This window comes from Haliaeetus leucocephalus, unplaced genomic scaffold, assembly GCF_000737465.1.
Source record: "Haliaeetus leucocephalus isolate CR32 unplaced genomic scaffold, Haliaeetus_leucocephalus-4.0 Scaffold250, whole genome shotgun sequence".
Lineage (NCBI taxonomy): Eukaryota > Metazoa > Chordata > Aves > Accipitriformes > Accipitridae > Haliaeetus > Haliaeetus leucocephalus.
The window spans coordinates 2,787-24,601 of NW_010972686.1; the positions used below are offsets into that span (position 1 = coordinate 2,787).

General features: G+C 43.5%; 2 protein-coding genes across 2 annotated transcripts in view; one reads left to right on the plus strand and one right to left on the minus strand.

Annotated features, from left to right (window-relative positions):
* The window catches only part of TELO2 (telomere maintenance 2), an 11,476-nt gene extending 1,158 nt beyond the window's left edge, over positions 1-10,318 (plus strand). Inside the window, exons 3-11 of the mRNA XM_010568558.1 lie at positions 280-396; positions 1,346-1,417; positions 1,984-2,154; positions 2,886-2,977; positions 3,802-3,901; positions 4,312-4,376; positions 5,022-5,137; positions 8,279-8,389; positions 10,139-10,318. Coding sequence (XP_010566860.1) covers positions 280-396; positions 1,346-1,417; positions 1,984-2,154; positions 2,886-2,977; positions 3,802-3,901; positions 4,312-4,376; positions 5,022-5,137; positions 8,279-8,382 — 837 coding nt within the window. The 3' untranslated portion in view covers positions 8,383-8,389; positions 10,139-10,318. The remainder of the gene's footprint in view (positions 1-279; positions 397-1,345; positions 1,418-1,983; positions 2,155-2,885; positions 2,978-3,801; positions 3,902-4,311; positions 4,377-5,021; positions 5,138-8,278; positions 8,390-10,138) is intronic.
* IFT140 (intraflagellar transport 140) overlaps positions 9,383-21,815 on the minus strand; it is an 85,986-nt gene continuing 73,553 nt past the window's right edge. Inside the window, 13 exon segments of the mRNA XM_010568557.1 lie at positions 9,383-10,258; positions 11,049-11,081; positions 11,084-11,190; positions 11,512-11,678; positions 11,759-11,971; positions 12,192-12,398; positions 13,356-13,538; positions 13,753-13,881; positions 14,296-14,439; positions 14,535-14,667; positions 15,034-15,129; positions 16,196-16,386; positions 19,060-19,237. Coding sequence (XP_010566859.1) covers positions 10,179-10,258; positions 11,049-11,081; positions 11,084-11,190; positions 11,512-11,678; positions 11,759-11,971; positions 12,192-12,398; positions 13,356-13,538; positions 13,753-13,881; positions 14,296-14,439; positions 14,535-14,667; positions 15,034-15,129; positions 16,196-16,386; positions 19,060-19,237 — 1,861 coding nt within the window. The 3' untranslated portion in view covers positions 9,383-10,178.

The window sequence follows — 21,815 nt, forward strand, 5'->3', positions numbered from 1 at the left end:
CTTTAACCTGTCAGTTACAGTGACAAGTCCTCCTAAATCATGAGGCCACCACTTGTCCAAAAAGCCAAAGTGAATGTGGACAGAGAAATTGGCATAGGGGTTTGTTCAGTGTTTTGGGAAATCTGTCCTGATGGCATTTAGCTTAATGTGTTTTCTCCCCCTCCTAAGTAATGGACATGTATACCCTCTTTGCTTAAACGTTAGAAATGGTATGTAAATACTGTGAGGAAAAAAAAAACACCTGCAGGGATTTGATTCCTCTTTTTGTATTTTGAGCAGGTTAGTGTGGAGCTGGCAAAAATATTATTGCATCTGGAGGAGAAGACCTGTATTGAAGGCTTTGTGGAACTCCGTCAGAGAGCTCAAGTAGCTGTTCTAACCACAGATCCAATACCTGTGAGTCCCTCACTGCTTTCCTTTTTCCACTTGAGGCACAGGCAAAAATTTAAGCAGCTGAAGTCTCTTGCTAGCTTGATAGAAGTGTGGCAGAATAGCTCGTTCATGTCTGACGGCATTTATGCAGAGATGGGCTATGTACTGAAGAATCTGCAATGGATGACAACAGGAAAGAGAAAACTGTAAGAGCTGTAATGGACTGGAGGAGCTGTTTGGAGGCTGTTAGTATGAGTATAGCTGACAAGGCAAGTTAGATAAGGACTTCTTGCACTGAAGGGGAGATGGTTTCACATAGAGGGAAGTTGAGGCACAGAGGGCTTATCTAGAAGAACACTTGACTGGTGATTTTAATCATAGAATGGTTTGGGTTGGAAGGGACCTTTAGAGATCATCTACTTCCAGCCCTCCCTGCCATGGGCAGGGACATTTTCACTACATGAGGTTGCTCAAAACCCCATCCAGCCTGACCTTGAACACTTCCTATGATGGGGCATCTGCAACTTCTCTGGGCAACCTGTTCCAGTGTCTCACCACCCTCATAGTAAAGAATTTCTTCCTTATGTCCAGTCTAGATGTATCCTCTGTCAGTTTAAAACCTTCACCCCTTGTCCTATCAGTACAGGCCCTGGTAAAAAGTCTCTCTCTGTCTTTCTCATAAGCTCCCTTTAAGTATTGAAAGGCCACAGTAAGGTCTCCTTCAAAGTGCCAAAGCTGCCATGGCAGTTGTTCGGGTACCTCTGCATAGCTACTTACTTCCTTCAGGAGAATCTAGAGGTGAAAGTGTCTGAATTTTCCCTATTTGCACAGCGTGTCTCTTCCCTTCTCTTGGAGGCTTGTTGTTAACTAACAGGAAGCAGGACTTCTCCTGAAATGGAGTGCTTTTAGAGTTAGTGAGAAGGCTGTTTCCAGCCTGGGTTTGTGTTCATTGTGCCTTGATTTTTCTGTACAGGTAGCAAAGTACTTGACCTCCCAGTTCTACTCTCTGAACTACAGTCTTCGTCAGCGCATGGACATTCTTGATGTAAGTGCTCTTCTTTTAACTTCCCACTTCCCTTGTGTCTGTTGCACCAGTGCTGTTTCCCTGAGATGTAATGGGGTTACCCTGTATTCCTCGTAGGAGGAGGCAGACATGGGAATGTCTTACGTTAGTATTTGTGCCTGGCATTCCCCTCTCGTTTGTAATCCTGCTACGCTCCATGTGTACAGTGATCCTTCCTCACAGAATGCAAAACATAGGATGCTTATTTGCCTAGGAGAAGCCGCTGTTTCCTAACACATCATCAGTCTGTAATATCTTCACTTTCTGAAAGACAGCAATCTGCCTGTGATGACTCCTACGTCATTTCACTTACTGTGTCTGAAGAAGGGAGCCACTGTTCTGTTTCAGGGCTAAGTGACCAAGTGCTTGGTCAGTACCTCAGAGCCAACTGTTTGTTTGGGGATCAGTTACCTTGCTGTTCTTCATTCTAAACCTGTTGTGCCTTTCTGCTTTGCTGTTCCTATCAGTTTGCGTGCAGGTAACTCTGTTGTGGTTCTCTAGTACAAGGATTACCACTTTTTAACAGAACCTCTCTCTTTTTCGTCTAGGTATTGGTTTTGGCAGCTCAGGAACTGTCCTATCCCAAATCCCATAGGAAGACCAAGCATTCTGGTGCCCAAAACCCTTGTATCCAGCTCCTTCCTGGAAGTGACAGCTCTAAGGACTGGAGAAGAATTGTTGATGAGAGGATCAAAAGCAAGACTCGGAGATTTGCTACGGTGAGGCCAGGGCAGAAACAAACTAATGTCAAATCCAGCAAAAATAGGTATGCTAGGAGTTGCTGTAGTTCTGTCTGGAAAGAGTAAAATACCTGTGAAATTGGGCCCAATCCAAAGGAAAGACTGTGTAACTTCAAATATAAATTTATCTTAGTATCTGGCTGAATCTTTCAGTGCAGAGTACCAACCCTTGTAGTTCTCTTCCAGCAGGGAAAGGAGAATAAACCTTGAACTCCTTGCCTTGCCTTGAGGGATAGTTGTTGCTGTTCTATGTTTGTTCTGAGCTTGTCTGGCCACTGCAGGGAGCTGTGACTGCACCTCACAGATCCTAGAGCCTCCTCCATCAGACTAGCTGCCTCTGGACTGGACTGTCTCAGCCTTCCTACTTTTCAGGGAGATAAATTAATGCCAGTTTCCTGGTTCCCAGAAATCCCTTGTGGTTCATCCTGGAGAACTTGTTTTCCAAAACTCCTTTATCCCTTGCATGTTCTTGTTTCTTCTATCTAGCCCAGCAGTACTGAGCTATATTGTACTAAAATACTTAGATGTGTGAGAGGATCTGAAATGGGAAGGGAGCCATCCAGTTTGGAAACTAGTAGCCATAGGCATACAAGCAAGCAGTGGCTGAAAATGAGATGGCTGCAAGGAACCCATAGCCTTGACAGTGTCCAGTGAAGTGGAAGAGTCGAATGCTGCATGTTGTGTCTAGACTTCATTTTTCTCTTGGACAGGGTCAGTCTCAAGCGGAACTTGCTTCCAGCCCAAATGAGTTCAGTTCTGTTGTTGGGCACTTCTTTTTTCCATTGATTCAGCAGTTTGACAGGTAAGTGTGAATACCTTGGGATGTAGGCATGGCAGCTGCAGAGTGAACCTTTCTGCTTGTTCTGCTTGCCTCAGAGCAGCAGACTGAAGCCCAGAAGCTGTACGGGAGTCCAGTGACAACACACTGATGCCTGGCTCATGCATAAAACTTAGAGAGGAGGGGTATGTGGTCTCTTGAACTTATCCTATGAAGTCTTGTTGGACAGGAGTGCATAAGACCCTGCAGAAGTGAAGATACATATCTGTCAGCAGGCACACACAGGCAGATGATTTTACCAATACCAAACCAGTTATCTTGGCTGACCCTCCACCTTGGGAGGTTCACACAAAACCACAGAACTCAGACTGCAGTCTTTAACCAGTTAACTCTGTCTCAGGTTTTGGCCTGTCACCTGAACTGGTCCTTGTGACCACGTTGTAGGACACAGGACACAGTTTATTGTCAGTCACTTAAGTCTTTGCTAACTTGAGGAAGGCTGAGTAATTGATTCCATGATAATCAAGATTCTTGTAATACCAGTCTTAATGGTTTGTTTCTAGTATGGCAGTGGTGCTAGCTTTTGCATTCAGTTCTTTCTAAGTAAAGCCTGTTGGTAGAATAAGTGATACCTGCTGTAAGACTAGAGGATATTACTGGTTTGGGAGCAAAAAATGAGAGCAAACAGCTGTGGCCTATGTTAAACTGGGGATTGCTGTATAATGACTGTTGTCGTAGGGATTCAGGCTTGTGGAGGACAGTTCAGCCTGCATAACCACCCTGACTGTTCCAAAGATGCACTGATCAGCTTTCTCACTGCTACAGGACTTTGTATCTTGCACTTGCAGGCCTTTGACAACATTTGATCTCCTGGGGGAAGATCACTTTGTCCTTGGAAGACTGGTCCACACTTTAGCAATCCTGATGTACTTGGCCGTCAACACTGTGGTAAGGAAGGCTGCATGAGCTTGCAGACAGCAGGAGAGGCTTCCAGCCTGGGAGTTCAGAGGTGCCTTCTGAAATAGCAGTGTGCTCTGAGGCCTGCTGCACTTAGACTGGCAGCAAGTTTGAGTCGTGTGTGCTGAGAAGTTGTGAAAAGGGCTGGGAAAAAATGGTCAGAAAAGAGACATGGGATTCAAGACAACCCTACGCTATCTTTTGCTGCTTATGGTAGAAAAACTATCAACTTCTGGGGGAGGTTGGGTACATCATTTCACTTTACAGCCTAAGTTTCCTCATCTGTAAAATAAAGTTAACTGCAACCCTGATCTTCACAATGGTGTATCTCAAGGTCCAGTTCTGTAGGGCAGTGTGAACGTGAAGGTATTCAGTGTTTCTGTCATAATCCTGTTTTGCAGGCAGTTACTGCAATGGGAAAGGCACTGCTGGAGTTTGTTTGGGCTCTGCGTTTCCACACTGACTCGTGAGTTGTAGTTGTATGCTTTCATTTTTAAAGATCAGCTGTGAGCCAGTCTCCAGCCATGGTTTGTCCTTGTCTAAGACTAGCACCAGACTGAGAATGTCAATGACTGAATGCATTAACTCTATGCTCTCCTCCAGCCTTGTGTTCTTATGACTGAGTATTGCAAGAATGTGTAATGAAGGCATTGCTTTAATGTCAGACCAACATATGAACTTGGCTAGTGTCTTCTAGTGTGGAGATACAGTCACTTGTAGAAAGCATGACAAATTTCTTGATCAACTATCCATGTGACAGTTTCATCTATGTTTACTCAGTGAGCTCAGAAAACCTTAGATTCAATTCAAGCATTCAACCCTGGGAAGAAACTAAGATATGTAGCCAAAATGCTGTAAACATCCAATTTCTTTTTTGATCTCAGACTTGTCTGCGACTCTGAATTATGCTAGGCTCCCTGCACCACAGCATGGCAGGGGCTCTGTATGTGGGCACTCTGCCAGCTGCTGCATGATTACACTCCTAATCAGTAGGAATATGGCAAAAGTCATCATAATCACAGACATTTGAAACTGGAGAAGCCCTGAGGTGAGGAAATCGAGGTAGAGCACGAAGCTGCAGGCTCTAACCAGTTCAGTCTTTCTCCAACAGGTATGTGCGCCAGGGTCTTTTGTCCTGTATCTCTTCCATGCTCCTTAGTGTCCCTACGGAACGTCTTCTGCAAGACATGACAGAAGAGCTTTTGGAGACTCAGTCCTGGCTGGGAGGTAAGATGTGGTGGTGTACACCAGTGTTTTTCTGTGTAGTGATGCAGTCTTTGTGCAGCATCTCTTTAATTGTGATTGTAGCAGTAATGTCCTAGTGTTGTGCACCAGAGATTTGCATGATAAGCATATTTATCGGTGCTTGTAAGTTTAGGGCAAATACCAGACCACACTGTGTGCTGTACAGATGTATTACCAAGGTATCTAAACGATAAGCTGAGAGCTGCATATGGCATTTCAAAGTGTGACTATCCTCACCTTACAGGCCAACCAAAAAGAATCCCAAAATGTATTATGTACCCCCTTTCTCTAAGTGTCCAACCACCCATCTCATGAAGCTGCAGAAACTATTGTCATACTGCATATTACATCCAGGCAGTGACTTTGTCCAGCAGCAACATACAAGGCTTGTATGGCCCATTTACACCATGTGCACAGAAGATGAGTTTCATCAGTGCTAAAAATAGGAGGAAGAGGAGCATGGCCCCATCTCCTAACTTCCTATTGCTGATAGAAAGAACAACCTATGAAAGACAACAAATGACTTTGCATGATGCACCCAACACACCTTAGATCAACACAAGCTATGTTTGTGGGTTCTGGTAGGCTGGAACTGTACAAATTGGTGGTCAGGTATTGCAGTGTGCTGGAAGTACAAGAGGAAATAACACTGTGCTTTGTAGCTCTGAAGCCTCCACTGTATTTTGAGTGGACCTTGTGTGACTCCCTGGGTTGGTTTCCTTCACCATTCTCGCTCTTGGTTAGTTGGCTTCCCACAGGGAGCAGGCAGGAAGCGACACTGACACAGCCGGCCTCTGATCCTTGCAGGTTGTGGAGCTCTGTGCCCTCTAAAAGGAAGAGAGCTGCCTTGTGGGGCCAAAAACTTTACTTTTCCCATGACATGGTGTGCTCTGAGGAATCTGCTTGTCTCTGCAGTTAACACTGCTATTGCCAAGGAAAGCCTTTCCAGGAATGTTATAAATGTATTTTCAGCATGAGGGTCTGTGTAATCTGTTTTTAATGAGTTATTTTTAGAAGGGAGAGGATGACAGAGCTAGTAGCATCTTTTTATGTCCATAGGTAGTGTAATGGCCATCTCTTTAGATGTCGTGCTTTTGCATGAAAATTGCATGGTAGATCCTGGTGGGAATGAGACCAGTATAAGATCACAGTTGTGTGTATAGTGGAGAAGGGGAAATTGTTGTAGGAGCCATTCAGAAACCTTAAAGAATACAACTTGGCTCCCCATCTGGTCAGATATGATTTAAGTGTAATTTTAAAGGGCTTCTAGAGCTGCTTCCTGAAACACAACAGCTTCTTGGGCTATGCCTTTGCTATTTGTTGTAAAACAGCTATTATAGGGAGGCACTGGGCTCCTCCTTGCTGCTCCAACAGGTGAAGTCAGTCACTAGAGACCTACTTTTGTGATTGAATCATGGTTTTGAGCTAGCAGACTTGCTGTTGCTTCATGACTCTTCCAGACAAGATTTGCAAGAGGTGTCATGTATTACAGCTGTTGCTGTAGCAGTCAGGCATGCAAGCCTTCTAGTAACCACGCCTAATGGCCAGGAGAAGTCACCACTCTGGGTTTCAGCTTAAAGCATCTACATTTCTCTTGCTATGGCTAAAGCACAGTGAGGAGCAGTGGGCTAGAAAATGTTACCCATGAAACATTTAGTAGAAATCTACAAATTGGCTCATTTGTTATTATATCACAGCCTATGCAGACTGCTGTAGTTCATTATGTGAATATGACTGATTGTTCCTGCCCTTCAGCCTTTGGGCTGTAACTAGAACTGTTTCCCGTTAGAAAGTGTTTGCACTGTGGTGTAAGAAACTACTTCAGACACTGTCACGATACTGTCTACTTAGTGGATGCTTTGGGACATTTCAGCTGGGGAGAGAGGCCAGGATCCACCTTGTACTTGTCTGTTGTTGCCCTTAATGGCATGCTGGACCGACTGTTGAGTAGCCTAATCTTTCCCGGGGGAGGGAGGGAATACCTAAACATTTCTAGGAAACAGTTCCTTTGATTCCTCAGCAGCTGACTTTGAGGGAATTCCCCACTCCTTGCAAGTGCTGTAGAGCTATGTCATAGGTAAGTTTGTTTTATGTAAGGACCTGAATGATCCTCTGGTGCCCTGTGCCTCCCTTTCAGTGGCAGCAGTTCAAGGTCCATGTTCATGGCAATTAGAAACAGTGCCAACACCACTCTCTTAGCGTTTGAGCTTGTACTAATCTGTCTTGTAGCCTCGCCCTTTTTGCCTTCTGTAGAGGGAGTATGGAAACACCATCGTGAAGCTCTCCCGGAGGTTATAAATAGCCCTACTCCATCTGAATGAGTCATGTGTTTGGGCTGACAGTACTGGGCTCTGAGCACACTGCTTGTGCGTACAGGATATCCTTACACAGACTCTCTGCTCTTCCAGGCTCCCCCTGCTCAGACATCCTGCATGCATCCTGATTTTTACTTTGCAGGCCCATTAAGGGCCCCTGAAATAACAGCTGCTGGAAGCAGCTTCATGCCCTCCCTCACATGCTGCATAAAGTGTGAAAGAACTACTGGTTTATCAGAAGACTAATCTCAGAATGGAGAATGTGTTGAAACTTGGGGTCTGCCTCTTTCTTTCCCCCTTTTGAAGGGCAGTGTGACCACAGATTTCAGGAGGGAGCACTGAGCATTTGTTTAGATTGCAGGAATTGGCAGAATGGAGACTTTAGGCTTTTAAGTGGATTTCTAATTGCAAACTGCATTCATGCTAGTAGGTCAGCTGTAGAAAGGTTATGTGTAGCTCAGGGGCACAAGTATAAATTCTGGCATGGAGGTTATCCCATGGAATGCAAGGTTAGACAATTTCTATAGTGTTTCAACCCAATTGACTATTTGTTTCTGCTACAAGAATGAACTGAGCATTATCACAAGTGACAGTCAGGGCTTAGCTAAACTCATACTGCTTAAGATGATCAAGTTTGCACATCTTTGCCTTCTGGTCTAACATAATTCCTGCAAGTGCTGATGTCCAGCCCAGAGTTAGGTGCATTTGCTGTTGCATTTAGTGGGATGGTCAGTGAAACAGTGGAGAAGTGTTAGGTGAAGAGCAGTTTTTCCCATTTTCCAACTAACAGTGGCTGCTTCTTTTGCAGATGTGGTGGAGAAAGATCCAGATGGGGACTGCAGGAGGCTGGCCTTGCAGAACTTGCTACTAATGGAGAACCTGAAAAAGAAACTCAAAATTGTCCCTTCCTAGCTGAAGGGTAAAAGAAATGACCTTTACCTTATACTCTTGCCAGCTGGATGTGTGTAGGCACTGCTGCGGCCTCTTCAGCAGTCACCTGGCTGGAGAAGAGGAAGAAGGGGGGAAGGGTGCCGAGCTGTAAGCCAGCAAACCTGACTTGACATCTGGACTTTGTAGCGGAGGCCAATTTAGTGAGCTATTGCTATCCGGTACGGAGTGTACAGATGCAGGAAGGTAGGCTCGCACTGCCATCCTCCCCACAACGCCCCAGCCCCCACCTCCAGCTATTTATAACCTTGGCAGGTTTGAGCACTCTGCTAAAAATATGGGGAAGATCTCATAGCAGACTTCTTGTCAGAAAAACAGGAGGACTGGAGAGGGCCACTTATCTCCCAGGGCTAAGTCTATGACATGCCCATAACAAAGGCTCCCGTGTCTTCTAGCAGTCAGTGTTTGGCAGAATAGTTACCAGCCTGCTGTTCGAAGGGGTGGCGTGGTGTAGGGAATGATACTGCTGATGAGATGTAAGAACTGAGTAGCTACACTGAGGTTCTGAAAATGCCCCAAACCTTTAAGGCTTGAGCTAGAGCTGTGCTGTGGTTAAGAAGGAACAAAGCAAGAATTCTTTTTATATAATCTTAGTACAGAACTAAGTTTCTATTAAAGGATAACTAACATCCAGATTTTGACCTTAAAATCTCCCCCACTTGTCTTCCCTGAAAGCATACAATTTAAAAACTTCATATTCACCCCAAATTTTGAAGCAAGTCAAAAAGTGGGGAAAAGAAGAATCACTCTAAGCAGAAGGGCTAGTGGGTATGAAATGTATGAGAGTGACTTTAATAAGTACACCTTCGTGGGGCAAGGTAACAGGCTTAAAGGTGAGCAAAACCTGGGTTGCTTACATTGGACTTCACTTCGCACAGTCCTACTTGTGCCAGGGAAGAAATTTACATCCAAAAATCTGACTAGTACAGAGTAGCTTGATGTAACTGTGGTGTTTGGAAAAGAAGCTTCACTGGCTCAAAGTGACGCAGCTTGAGCAGGGAGGATTGGACCAGATGACTCCAGAGGTCCCTTCCAACCCCAACCATTCTGTGATACTGAGGTTTAGTCCAGATTTTTGTAAATGGTAGCTCTAGCCTACGTGACCCTAAGATGTATTTAAATAGAAAAGCTTTGGATTGGGGGAAGCCTCCCTTCATGCTGCATTAAGGGAGTAGATTGACTTTTACCCAAGCTCCTATCCAAACAGGACAGAGATTGTTTTCAGGAGTTCTGACTTATAGGGAATGACAAATCAGTGCCTTAGCAGACCAAAGTTGTACTTGAAAATTTTGTCAACTCAAGAGTCTCCACCTCAGTTACTCAGCTCTTTTCTGTACTCGGAAAAAAGGCCTGAAGTTCTTGTTGCAGTTCTTGTTGTTCCCCCCCACCCCCCAATTTATTAAAATACTAAAAATAGCTTCATTACAGGGTATACATGTGGATCTTTGTATGCAGTGTTTGAGGTAACATATTAACTTCAATACTGTTGCTTGTACAGTCCAGCAGGAAGAATAAATTTCTTGGTAATAACCAAAAAGCCTTGTCACAGCAGTGTGTTGACTGATGTATGACCCCCTAACGCGGACAGAATAAATGACCTAGTATTAAAGTCAACTTTGCGTTTAAGTTTAAGTTGTCAGGGGTCCTCCACTTCATCAGCCACTTCTTCTTCCACCTCCTTGTTCTCCATACTGCTGTGGCACATTTGTTCTGGAACCAGGGTTCGGCTTATGGGAATGCCTACTCCTCGGTGAACTGCCTCAATGGTCTGTGGAGTCACATAGTAGCTCAGGTTCATAGGTGGAATTCTTTTCTGCATCTCTTCCAGATACCGGTAAGCCTAAAGTAATGCAGAGATCACTGTTACGGGATGGGGGTGGTACTGCTATACAAGTCCCAGCAAAATGGTGAAAAACATCCACCCTTAGTGTGTGGCTAAGCTCTTGACAGGAGCTTAGTGTTGAAAGGTGCTAATGCTTAGCCAGGAGTTGTAGCCTTTGCTAACATGACAACCTTTCATAGTCACTTGTGTCAATTCTGTCTTTCTCAGTTTAAAAAAGAAGGAGTCTTTAAAGGCTGGTTTTACATTCTCCGATAGCTGAAGCACTGTCAAAAAAACATGTTGAAAACAAGGTCAATCAGCACAGCTGGAGAAATTAGCACCTGGCATCCTTAGGTTTCGTAATAGTGGCAGGTTACGGTTTAGTCCAAATGCTGGTGTGTGTGTGGGACTTCTGCCCCAAAGAAATGATTCATCAGTTCCTCAAATAACTGCAATTTTACAATTTTCTTTTCTTCTTTGGCCAGGTGGCAAATGAAGTACAGTGTAATTGCCGAGACATGCACTCAGACAGACCCTTCTGTTCTTATCTAATAACTGGGAATGTTGAAGAATCCACCACTGTTTATGCTCTGTGTCCTGTGAGCTTTCTTTTTCCCATGAAATGAAAAATATATTAATATGGATATAGTTCCTGAGGTCTACCCCACTGTGCTGAGCAGTTTAGCTCCTGTAAAGGAGCCTCTACTATGGAATGTTGTCCCGTATGAGAGGATCATGCTATACCAAGCTGCACTGGCATATATAAAATACAGGCTCTGTAGATTGGAAGAACTGAGAATTAACTTACCATATGGAATTCCTGCACTTGTACATAATGTTCAACCAGAAATCCCAAGACATCGCCGTGACGGATGGCGTTGTCAAAATCTTGTTCAGCTAGGAGAAGTTCACACTGTCTGACTGCCTCCTTGGGATCTTCAGAGTAAACTCTAGTAAAGAGCAAAAGGAAACTTAACAGTCTGGGGGAGACTTTTTTTTTTTTTACTGTGTTACATTTTGTAATTGCCTTTTTGACAGAGCTACGCTCTTCTCAGTCCATACACTTGCTTATACTTCAGGTTACCTTTTCATCTTTAATGTCAACAGCACTTTTAAAAAAACACATAATAGGCTTCCTGCTAGAAAAATGTAACAGCAGCTTTTAGAAGCGAGTATGCAATTTATTTATTAAACTGTAGGTACCAGTACAACTTTTCTTCTTGTATGATATTTCTGTCATTAGTTTACATGCTCTGAATACTGCAGCTCACCTCCGAGCATGGATGAATCGCTTAATCAAGGTCATCTTGCTTTGCAAATGTGCTAGTTTGCTTTCCTCTTCCAGAGGGCTTCTAGTCTTTGCTTTTGAAAGGCACTTATACGCTTCTGTCAGTGCTCCTTGTGCTTTCTCATAGTTCTGATACTCATCAATTTCTACCTGCAAGAGGAGAAATGAGATGAATGTCTTGCCCCAGAACTAAACCAAACACCTTTAGCAGCCACAGAAGGGGGGTGTACCTGAGCACATGCATCATAGAAACCTGCGAGCAGGTCAAGGGCCCTTCCTTTAGTATAGAAGCTAATGATGTTCTTCATAATCTCGGGGTCCTTCCGCCAATCCAGTGATTGTAGATAGTTGGCTGCCATGATATAAATCTCTCTCTCTCTGGAAACTCCCGCAAAGAAGACAATTTTCTTGGTATCTCCAGATTTCAGCAGTGCCCTCATAGCCTAGCAAAGGAAAGGGGGGCATGGGGGGAAGAGGGGGGAAAAAATATTATGAATGCAAAACCATAAGCTATGCTAAAATGGCTAGGAGGCCCCGTCTGGATAGTCTACTGTATGAAGACTGTTCCAAGATTTACTTTTCAAAACACCTGTGTTTTGAGAAATCTTAGGAAGGTAATAGGCTCAGCCTCTTCAGCTTTTTTTGCTATGTAGCCAGGCTGACCTTTAACTTGTTTCCTGCTTGCGTGTATTTCTTGGTCGCCAAGTAGTAATTGCCTTGTCTCATGCAGCAATCAGCAATTTGTTCCAACAGCTCTCTCTGGGCCTCCTCAGAGAGGTCCTTGGAGTCCTTACAGACCGTCATCTTCTCAGCCATCTCTTCCGTAATGGTCAGGTTCTGCTTCAGGCAAAGTTGCAGAGCTTCATGGTACTAATGGAAATGAGAAAGCAATGAGATGTTACAAACACCACAGTGATACCTTATGTTCCTTGTGCTGTAATGTACGCAAATTAGCTATATGAAAGTACAAATGCTAACAGCTGTGGGTGCTCTAGCTAGAACATTGTTGTGTAGTTAAGCATCCTGACTCTTCCATGAAGACCACTGATTCTCATCTGTTTTCTCAGAGGACACTAGTCTGGCACTAAAGATTCATCCACTTCATCTCTTTGAATGTGACATTCTCAGAGACATACAAGACAGATTTATTAAGCATGGTTGATTATATTAAGGTTTTCAGCAAATAAAATAAATACAGGTATTTGAAAGATTTTGTTAAATAATTTGCTACTTCCCTTTTAGGAACAAATTTTGAGTAGGATATACAAGAGCTTTTAGCCTGGAAAAGGGCTGCTGTACCCTTGCAAAACATGGAAGAATGTAAGACATAGGACCTCATTCAAGAGGAGTGGGTCTAGGACTGCTTTGGTACCCAGCGGTAAGGCTGAGTTGCCAGTACAATAAATGAGGGCATGGTAGAAGTGCGTATAAGTTTAGGTGAGAAATGTAAGCGCCTTAACTACATTGGTGGTATGACATAAGGGACAGCATTGATTTTTTTTTTTTTTTTTTTTTGACTGAGGATGTTATAATTTTCCTGTCTCTAAATATGTTAGTTTAGAGAGTAGGAGGGTTTTTTTTTTAACCAAGAGTGCAAAATCTGCAGGTTTTAAGCCAGAAATAAGATAGAAAGTCAGAAATCCATTTCTAGAGTTGAGCCAGTGGGCTACCACCCTATGAGTCATTGGCATGAGAGGAAACTTTAAACCTCACAAATATCTCTGCGTATCTGTTTACAAACAAAGATAAATGTATGTGTGTGCACGTACACACCTGTTGCGCTGCTCTTTACCTGTGCACAGAGAGACCAGAGATGCTGGACCTTACCTTTTTGGCTGTTAGCAGCAACTCCATTGCCTTCTCATACTGAGCATGTTCAATAAAAAAATCAGAACAACGGGCTAGCAGAGCTGGGTCTGATTTATCATCCAGGTCTTCAGCAATTAGCTGTAGGGCCCCAAACTGCTGCGTGGCAAAGGCAAGCTCCAGTGCTTTGGAGAAATGTCCTGCCTGCAAAATTAAGAATGAGTCTTTAAAGACTAGAGTAAGCACTGTAGAATCAGTTTACAGGATACCCTAGAGAGGATTAATAAAGCATTACCCACTATGAACAAACAATTACTGAACAGTACATATAGTAAAAACTACAGTTCATTTAATGTTCCTCTGCTGTAGGAACTGCTTCGGTTTAAAATTTGGTATTTTTTACTAAGACGACATTTACCTTATGGTATAACATGACAGCTCTGTCCATTTGCTCCCCCTTTTCCTCATAATAGCAGGCTGCCTCTATCATGTCTTCTGGAGAGCTGAGAAGAGCCAAGTTCATCAGCTGATCATCTAAATTGTTATCCTATTCAAAAGCAAAGACTTGGCTTTAGGTATGCAGCAAACAGATTTCATAATTCTGTCTTCGGGCAAGCCTACACCTTTATACTGTCACACAGTAGCCCATCAGCTCCCTTCTGTGTAAAACCTATACCAACCCAAGTGACTTTGAGCTGCAACAATGATAATTTGTTTCAGGCAGTTTTCTGTTGAGATATACAAGAAAAATAATGTCCCATATAACCAAGCCTTTATCAATGCCTCTTTTGCAGGAGATGCAAGCAGAAACCAGGTGCATCTTCACAGTGGGTTGTATATGAGCAAGCAGTGTCTCACAAGAGACAATGGGCAGAAACAACTTGTACCACTTCCATTCTGTATGCTGCCTAAGGATAGAATCCTACTTTGCTTTTGGACATAAATGTACCTCTCTGCATACCTTACACAAGCGGATGGCATTGTTAAATGCCTGGGCCCTGGTGTAGAAATGTACAGCCTGCTTGATGTCATCCTGACTCTCATACTGGCGGGCCAAGTGATACGATGCTGCCCAATTCCCCGTTTCATTTGCTATTTCAGCAGCCTGAAAAGGAAATCATATAGCTTTACTTTTTGCCCATGCTCATCCCAGGAATGAGAATTCTCTGGAAGCAGATGGGAGCAGGCTGCCTTCCTTACCTTCTGAATGTTGCCCTGAAAGCAGTGGACACGGACTAGGGAAAAATAATCCTGAGCCAGCGCATAGTATTTTAGTGCAGATTCCATATCGGATTGGCTTTCCAGATACTGTGCCCACCATTTCCACAGGCTCCTAAAAAAGCAACAACATTAACTGCAGTAACAAGAATTGCCAGAGACTGCATTTTTCACTCCTGGTGATCTTGAGTTCAAGACTAGATGATACATTTTTTTAGAATGTAAACAAGGCTTTACCCCCAACTCAGGGGTGCTCTTCAAAGGTCTGCACTGTGAGGGAGTTCAGCCTAGATATCTAATGTGGCAGTTCTTGAGTGAGATTTAGCATAGTCCTGAAAAGCTGGAGGAGGATCCTAACGGATAAGGCAGGGGTTGAACTCGCGGCTGAGAGGATTCATACTCCTCCTTCCCTCCTCTCTTCACAAGTTGTATTTCAGACCTGAAAATCCCACTGGGGAGAAGGAACAAGCATAGCACTGACTTGTCTTTCATCTTGTTGACATAGTTCTCCAGGGCTTGTAAGTCTTCAGAGAGCATGCGGGGTACCTCAAACCTATGCGTGTCTGACTTCTCATAGCTGTAGAGAAGAAGAACATATTAGATGAGAAATTACTACCTTCATATTAGCTCACTTCCTGTGTAAAAAATCCATTTCATGATGTTTGACAGCCATAGAATGCCAACACTGGTAACACTGCTTCATTTGTATTACTGCATTCTCTGTAAGACCAGTTGCAGTCTGCCAGCACCATCAAAAATAAAAAGTTCAATGGTCCTGCAAGGCACCTGGAATCAGGGAGGCAAAATGATCACAGGACAGTAAATACTTTAAAAGTGCCAGTGATGGTTCAAAGAAACACCCCAGAAAGCTCCCCAAACATCAAGAACATCCCTGTACACTTGACTGAAAAGGTCACAAGAGCCCTGGGCTCCTCATCTTGCCTAGTGCTGCTGCCATCCACTGCAACTTCAGCCTCTTTTTCACTACCCAGAGCTCACTGCACTTCTGCCACCATCTACTGTTGGGGTCTCTGCTCACCTCCTGGCCTGCCTTGATCACCTAAAACAGGTCTGTCTGATCACATCAGAGCTCTACTTTCACTCTGAACAGAAGTGACCTTATTACATTGTGAGGCTTCACATGATAAAAAATATATTAAAATAAGAATTCAAACAACAAATACAAGACATTAAAAAAAAATCACTTCTCCTAACTTCTCTAAGGACTCATCAGTCACAGGAGAGGACCAGGTGCCAGAAGCACCTAAGTCAGACTAAATTCTGCCACAGCAGTTGTGTCTGGGACTCTCAGGAGAAGTAAACAAGTGGTTTTGTCATGGAAAAGGAAGGAACAGAGGGCAGTGGTCTTCCAGAGACGAGTACAGGATTGGATATCAGTGGGCTTCAACTATTGGCCCTGAAAAGACACTTAACCTTTCTGACGCTAAGCTTTATTAGCCTGGGAGGGTGCTGGGAAGTTTATTGTAACAACGCTTCACTCCATGAGATAGAAAGCGCCAGAAACAGGAAAAGACTTTAATTAATTATTGCTGGTCATCATCAGACATCCTCCTTAGCCTGCCTCCAGTCTTCACGAGAGAAAAAGGCTCTAAATCCCCTGGGTGCCACAGGCTAGTGCTTACTGGGTGAGTGCAAGACTCTGCTCTCCGGTTGCCTCCAGGTGCTTAGCGTAGTTGTAATACGTGGTGCGTAGGTGAACCCGATCGTGAGCTTCAGCTGTTTCGATGGCTTTCTGCCACTGGTTTGAGGCTTGATAGAACTTGTTCAGGAGGTCGTAACGTTTGCAAGCCTTGTAGAGTCGCTCCGCATCTTCCTGGAAGCAGAGCATACAGATGCCTCGTTATCGCCGACCGGTGTTTCAGAGGTGTCCTTCACAACAGACACTGCACTTTGGAGTAGTTTATTAGTGCAGGTCATTGTAATGCAATTAAAGTAACAATAATTCAGGCAGGGGGGTTAACCACCTAAATATATGTAGCCTGGAATAGCACATTACTGGGAAACAGGATGTTTATGTGAAAATAAGGAAAGCACTCAGATCCTGGCATTTACTGTACGGTATCAACTGTGGGGGGGTGGGTGACATGACCAAGCCATCAACAATTAAACGCTGTCATCAGGAGCGTAAACCATTTCAGAAAGGGGAGGTATGCTCATGTGGGGCTACAATTAACAGCCACGCTGCCTACCCAGAGGTGAGGTCCAGGAGAAGGTCCTGAGCCAAAACTAGGGGTTTTGGCAAGAAGGCATTACACGCCAGGGGACCCCCCTGCAACCTCTGAGCAGGTCTCAGAGGCAGCAATGCTGCTCATGGATAATTGAGATCCATTCTGGGGAAAAAAATGCTATTAATTTAAGACAGAATTGGAACAGGAGGATTTTGCCGATGCTGACGCAAGGGCGAGCAAATTTGGAACTATTATTTTTATGCTTTGAGAGGTACTCCTGTGGAAGGAGCATTTTCCTGCTCCACCCAACTGCTATCCAGCTGAACACTATATTTAGTAAATTGAGATTATCTGTCCAAGACAGAAAAATAGTTTCTGTCTCTTATTGTTTCAAATTCAAAAAAGCATAGAAAGTAGAGAAGGAAGATTCCTGCACTATGACTTTGTACGAGATGAAAAAAAGCAACAGAACTGCATTCGTTTTACTACAGTTCCCCTCCACCTCTCCAAATAGATCTAAATGTCCAAAAGAAGGAGTATTGACACTTTTCAGCCTCATAGGTTTTTCTGCCAGGAAGCTTTTCCAAACATTTAGTTTGAATTTTCCTTTTCTTCTTCACTTTAACTCAGAATAGTTACTCTTTGTCTCGCCAACATTTATACTCTTAAAATAGTTGTAGATTGCTAAACACCTTTTTAAGCCAAATTCTAATTATTCAGCTATCTTAAAGATTTCCTTGTCTGTGAAATCTTTCCAAGAGCTTAACAATCTGCACTGATTTTCTCTGAACTTCTTCCAGTTCGTCAACATTTTTTTTCTGGTAATGAGATACTTAAGGGTGAAAGTTAATGTTCCAGCTGTAGCTGCAACAAATACCTAGACAGAAGTTATCAAATCAAAGCCCCAGGATGTGGTGTCTCCTCAAATGCAGCCCCAAACAGATTTTTTGTTGTCATAGCACCTTGCCATTTTTTATCTAATTTGTGATTTCCAGTGAACCGTGGGGTATTTAATCAATTCTCCCTTCCCAGATTTTCTCTCTTACAGATCATATGCCTGGATCTTTTATGGTTCCCAAATTAAAAATCTCTGCTTTTCTTACAGATCATTGATGAAGACATTAAATAAAGGTGAACAGAGTGGAATACAGGCTCTTATCATTCATCTAATGCAATAGCGATCTGGTCAGTTTTCAATCCACATGATAATTCTGGTCTCAAACCCATTTTAGATCTCAGTTCTATTGGTAATCAAGGGGAATGGGTTCAGACTTCAGTAAAGACACACAGGAAAGACAAGGTCCATTTTGGTATGTATTTGCTGCCAGGTCGGGCTCCAGATACAGGTCTGAGGGACAGTTGCCCTGTGCACCAGAGTACGGGGAGAACAGCCTGACCGCATCCTCTGGCTGTGCTGGACCCAGGCAAGTTACTGCTCCCATGACGGGAGAAGCTGGGATGGAGATCTGGGCAACTGTAGTAGAGCAGGCATCCCTGGGACAGCACAAGCAGCAACTGTGACTTGCCAGAGCTCTCCAACTCTGCAGGAAACATCAATTTTGCCTAAACTGCTTAAATGTCTTAAGCCAGCCCTTGCTCTCTGGCAGAATGCAGCTTTAGCCTTTCACTCTACAAACAAACCTGCCAAAAGGGAACTTGTGTTTCCCAAATTGGACCTTAAAATATGTTTGTTGAAATATTTTAGCTAGCATACTTTGAGGTACATCTTTTTAATCCAGTCAAACCTAGAATGATTAAGCTTGGAAGAATTATGCCCCAAGAAAACAGTTTTTCTGTTTAATGTTTCACACGTAAACCATCCTTAAAAGATGCTTCCTTCATTCAGCAATTTTTCGTATGGGAGTAAAACTCCCATATAAATTCTGTACAGCAGTTAATAAAACAGACAAATTAATTTGCTATACCCTTAGGCGGTTATGCCTCCTGGTAGTCTTATTTCCAGGCATCAGATTCTGCCACACCCATTCTCATCTACTCTTTGAGGAACATGAAAAGGGCTCAGGTGACCGCTGAGCCCTCTGGAGTTCAGGGAAAGCCCCTGATGAGTGTCACGCAGGAATCGTGCAGCACGGGGTTGTGCAATGCTGAAAGAGATGCCTATTTCCCTATGATAAAAGCTCAACTTCAGGAAAATATTTGTCAGAACTACTCATCACTCCCTGGAAACCTAGCAATAGGTTTTACTCCCCTCCAAGCTTTTTGTGTCTCAGAATTTTAAAAAAATGACCAGTTTCTCATTTTTGTCTCTAGTTAAGCAGGGTGGATATTCCCAGATGCGTATGGTCAGTGGGGTTTACCAGCATGCCCAGCTGAATGGCCAGCACCGCCACTCTGGCCTCCTGCTCTGGTTCTTGTTCAGCCTCCCTCAATGCCTTAGCTCCTCTTGCATGACCCATGTTTCCAAGGCAAATTTTGGCAACATCGAGCCTCTGAGTCTTCACGCACATGCGAGCCATGTTCTCCCAGACAGCCTCACTGTAAGAAATGGGAAAGGAAAGGAGAGCTGTTTTGGTGTCACTGTTAAGGCTTGGGTACTAAGCAGGTAAGATGCAAGGAAAGAGGAGAGCGTGAAAGGGAAAACTCTTAGTACATTGGACACTTGCTGGATGTAACAAAGAGACTCCAGCTGCTGTGTGAAGATTGAAAAGGAACAGAAATAGGTCCCAGACATAAAGGTTAGTTCTGGAGCTGAATGCCCACAGCTGTAAGGAAATACTGCAGGTTTTGCTTTACACCAATGTCTAAACAAAAGCAGTTATGGTTGCATGTATATAAGCATTTTTCATGTGTCCATCACTGTGGTTCTTGCTGTAGCTGCAACATATAGACATTCACTATACCCCCACATCAGTGTTCAGAATTCAAAAGAAAAACTATGAGAAGTCTTATAGACATAAACCTTACACTGGAAACATCCTGCTACTGTCCTGCATAGTTCAAACATGGAACAGCTATTAGGAGCCTAATAGTTGCACTCAATAACAGGGAATGATGTGTAGGAAACAACCAACCAAACTATCTTCTGATTTAAAACTTGCACAAATAATGGCACAAAGAAAAGCTTTGCGATGCTCAGAATGAGAACTCCTCAGGGCTAAGAGCTTCCACTTAACATTGCAAAATCATCTGCCAAGACAGAGGCAGGGACCGGCTGAGCACTGCACTCCCATACAGGAACGTCAGGTCTCAGCGGGCGGCATTGCTCAACAAGGGACCGCAACACAATTGACCATTACATGGGGTGACAAGCAAAGATTTTCATAGATTCTGTTTACATTTGAGGCTCTTCAGAATAAAGTGCAATATGTTTGACTAATAGAAACCATAAGCATTCAAAATGTGGGATTTTTTCAGTGTGTGAACCTCAGCAGAGGTATGGTCCATACAGTTCTCAGATACCACCATGGCACAAAATAAGTACGTAAGTGATAAAAGCAGGGAAAAAAAAAAAAAGATAAAAAAGTTGAATGACACTTCACGTCCCGCATCTGCAAGCAAATCCCCTTCCAGTTTTCCTATGATTAAAATGTTTTTCTCTGCCCAGTTGCTGTGGGAAAGCCCTGCACAAACAGGGGAAAGTGACTAACCGGGAAGCAGTGAAGCAGATGAGACACGACGTGCTGTCAAACACATACAATAAAGAAAGGCAGAGAAAAAATGTTTTTCCTAATTTACTTTACAATTAGAGCATCTTTTATTTGCACCTACAACTGGTATAACTTTTTCAGGTAGTAATCAACATAAATATGTGACATTAAGGCCAAAACAGTATAGAGAAAATAAAATAGGATCAGAAGTGATAAATCAGGGGCAAATTTCAGATAGTTCAGAAGTTTTCCTTGTTTAGAAAAGCAAAAATGCATGTCTGAACATTTTACTGACTTTCTTATATCTGCATGTCCATGCTGAGTGTGGTTCAAATGCAGCCTCCTCTCATGCTCTGCTCCAACATGTCCAAGTCCCCCAGACTCGGGGCAGACTGAAAGAGCACAGTAATTTCTGAACTAGAAAGGCCTTACATAAACTTCAGCACTGGATCCTTCTGCGTGTAAGTCTATGCATCGCCACTCAATATAGAAATGCTGACTTTTATCAGCAGAAGTGACTTTCCTGATTTTTGAAAAGTTGGAATTGGTTTCTCTTTTATTCCAGCCACTGGCTGTATCTGGAACTGGAAAAAGCAGAAAAACCACCATTAGAGAACATTTAGGTTGTGTCAGATATCATCACCTGGGTGTGATCAAAAAGGAGAGTTCTGTCATTAGTAAAAGATGTGAAATATTGTGTGTGTGGGCATGGCTGTGCTTTGCTATGCACAAGGAAAAGAAATGTATTTTTCCAAAATTTGTAGCATGCCAGAAGAAGTTGCCACTAGCCATTTCACTCTGGGTGAAGGAATGCACGCCTGTGCTGTGCTTTGTCAAACTGACTAACAGCAAGTTTCTGAAAGGAAATAAAAATTTTTATTTTTCAGAGCCTGGACAGCTCGCAATTCCAATGCAAGAAGATGAGAGTTCAGGGGCTTGAGCAGACAAGCAGATGAGAAATCTTATGTAGACTACAGAGAATGGAAACTTTTGAAAGGAAATAGACCAAATAGTGTATTTTAAAGTACAAAGTTAAAAGATAACAGTGTGCAGAGACACACAGCAGGACTTAGAAGATGTACTCATCATCTATCGGCTGCACTATGCTTCTCTGAATGGCAATGCCTCCTGCCAACTTCAAAACACGGTGGGAGCTGCTGCCCCCAGGATTCCTCTTTGGGAGCTCTTGCCCCGCGCACAGCCTGCCTGTGGGCCACCTCGGCACCCATGCCAGCCGTACGCAGTGGACCACCCAGATGTACCTCTGCCCTGAGGAGCTGGAGCTCTGCCATCCCACCTCTTCCTCCTCCACTCCAAATCATTTGCAAAACAAACCTGAGAGGCTCCAGCAGCAGGGTGCAACAAATACAGAGGAAGAAACATCTCCAGTTGATGTGCTCTGCATTAGGTTTTATTTTGGCAAGCACTGCCTTTCTGACAGTCCCAGCTGGAGAGATGGTGAGCAC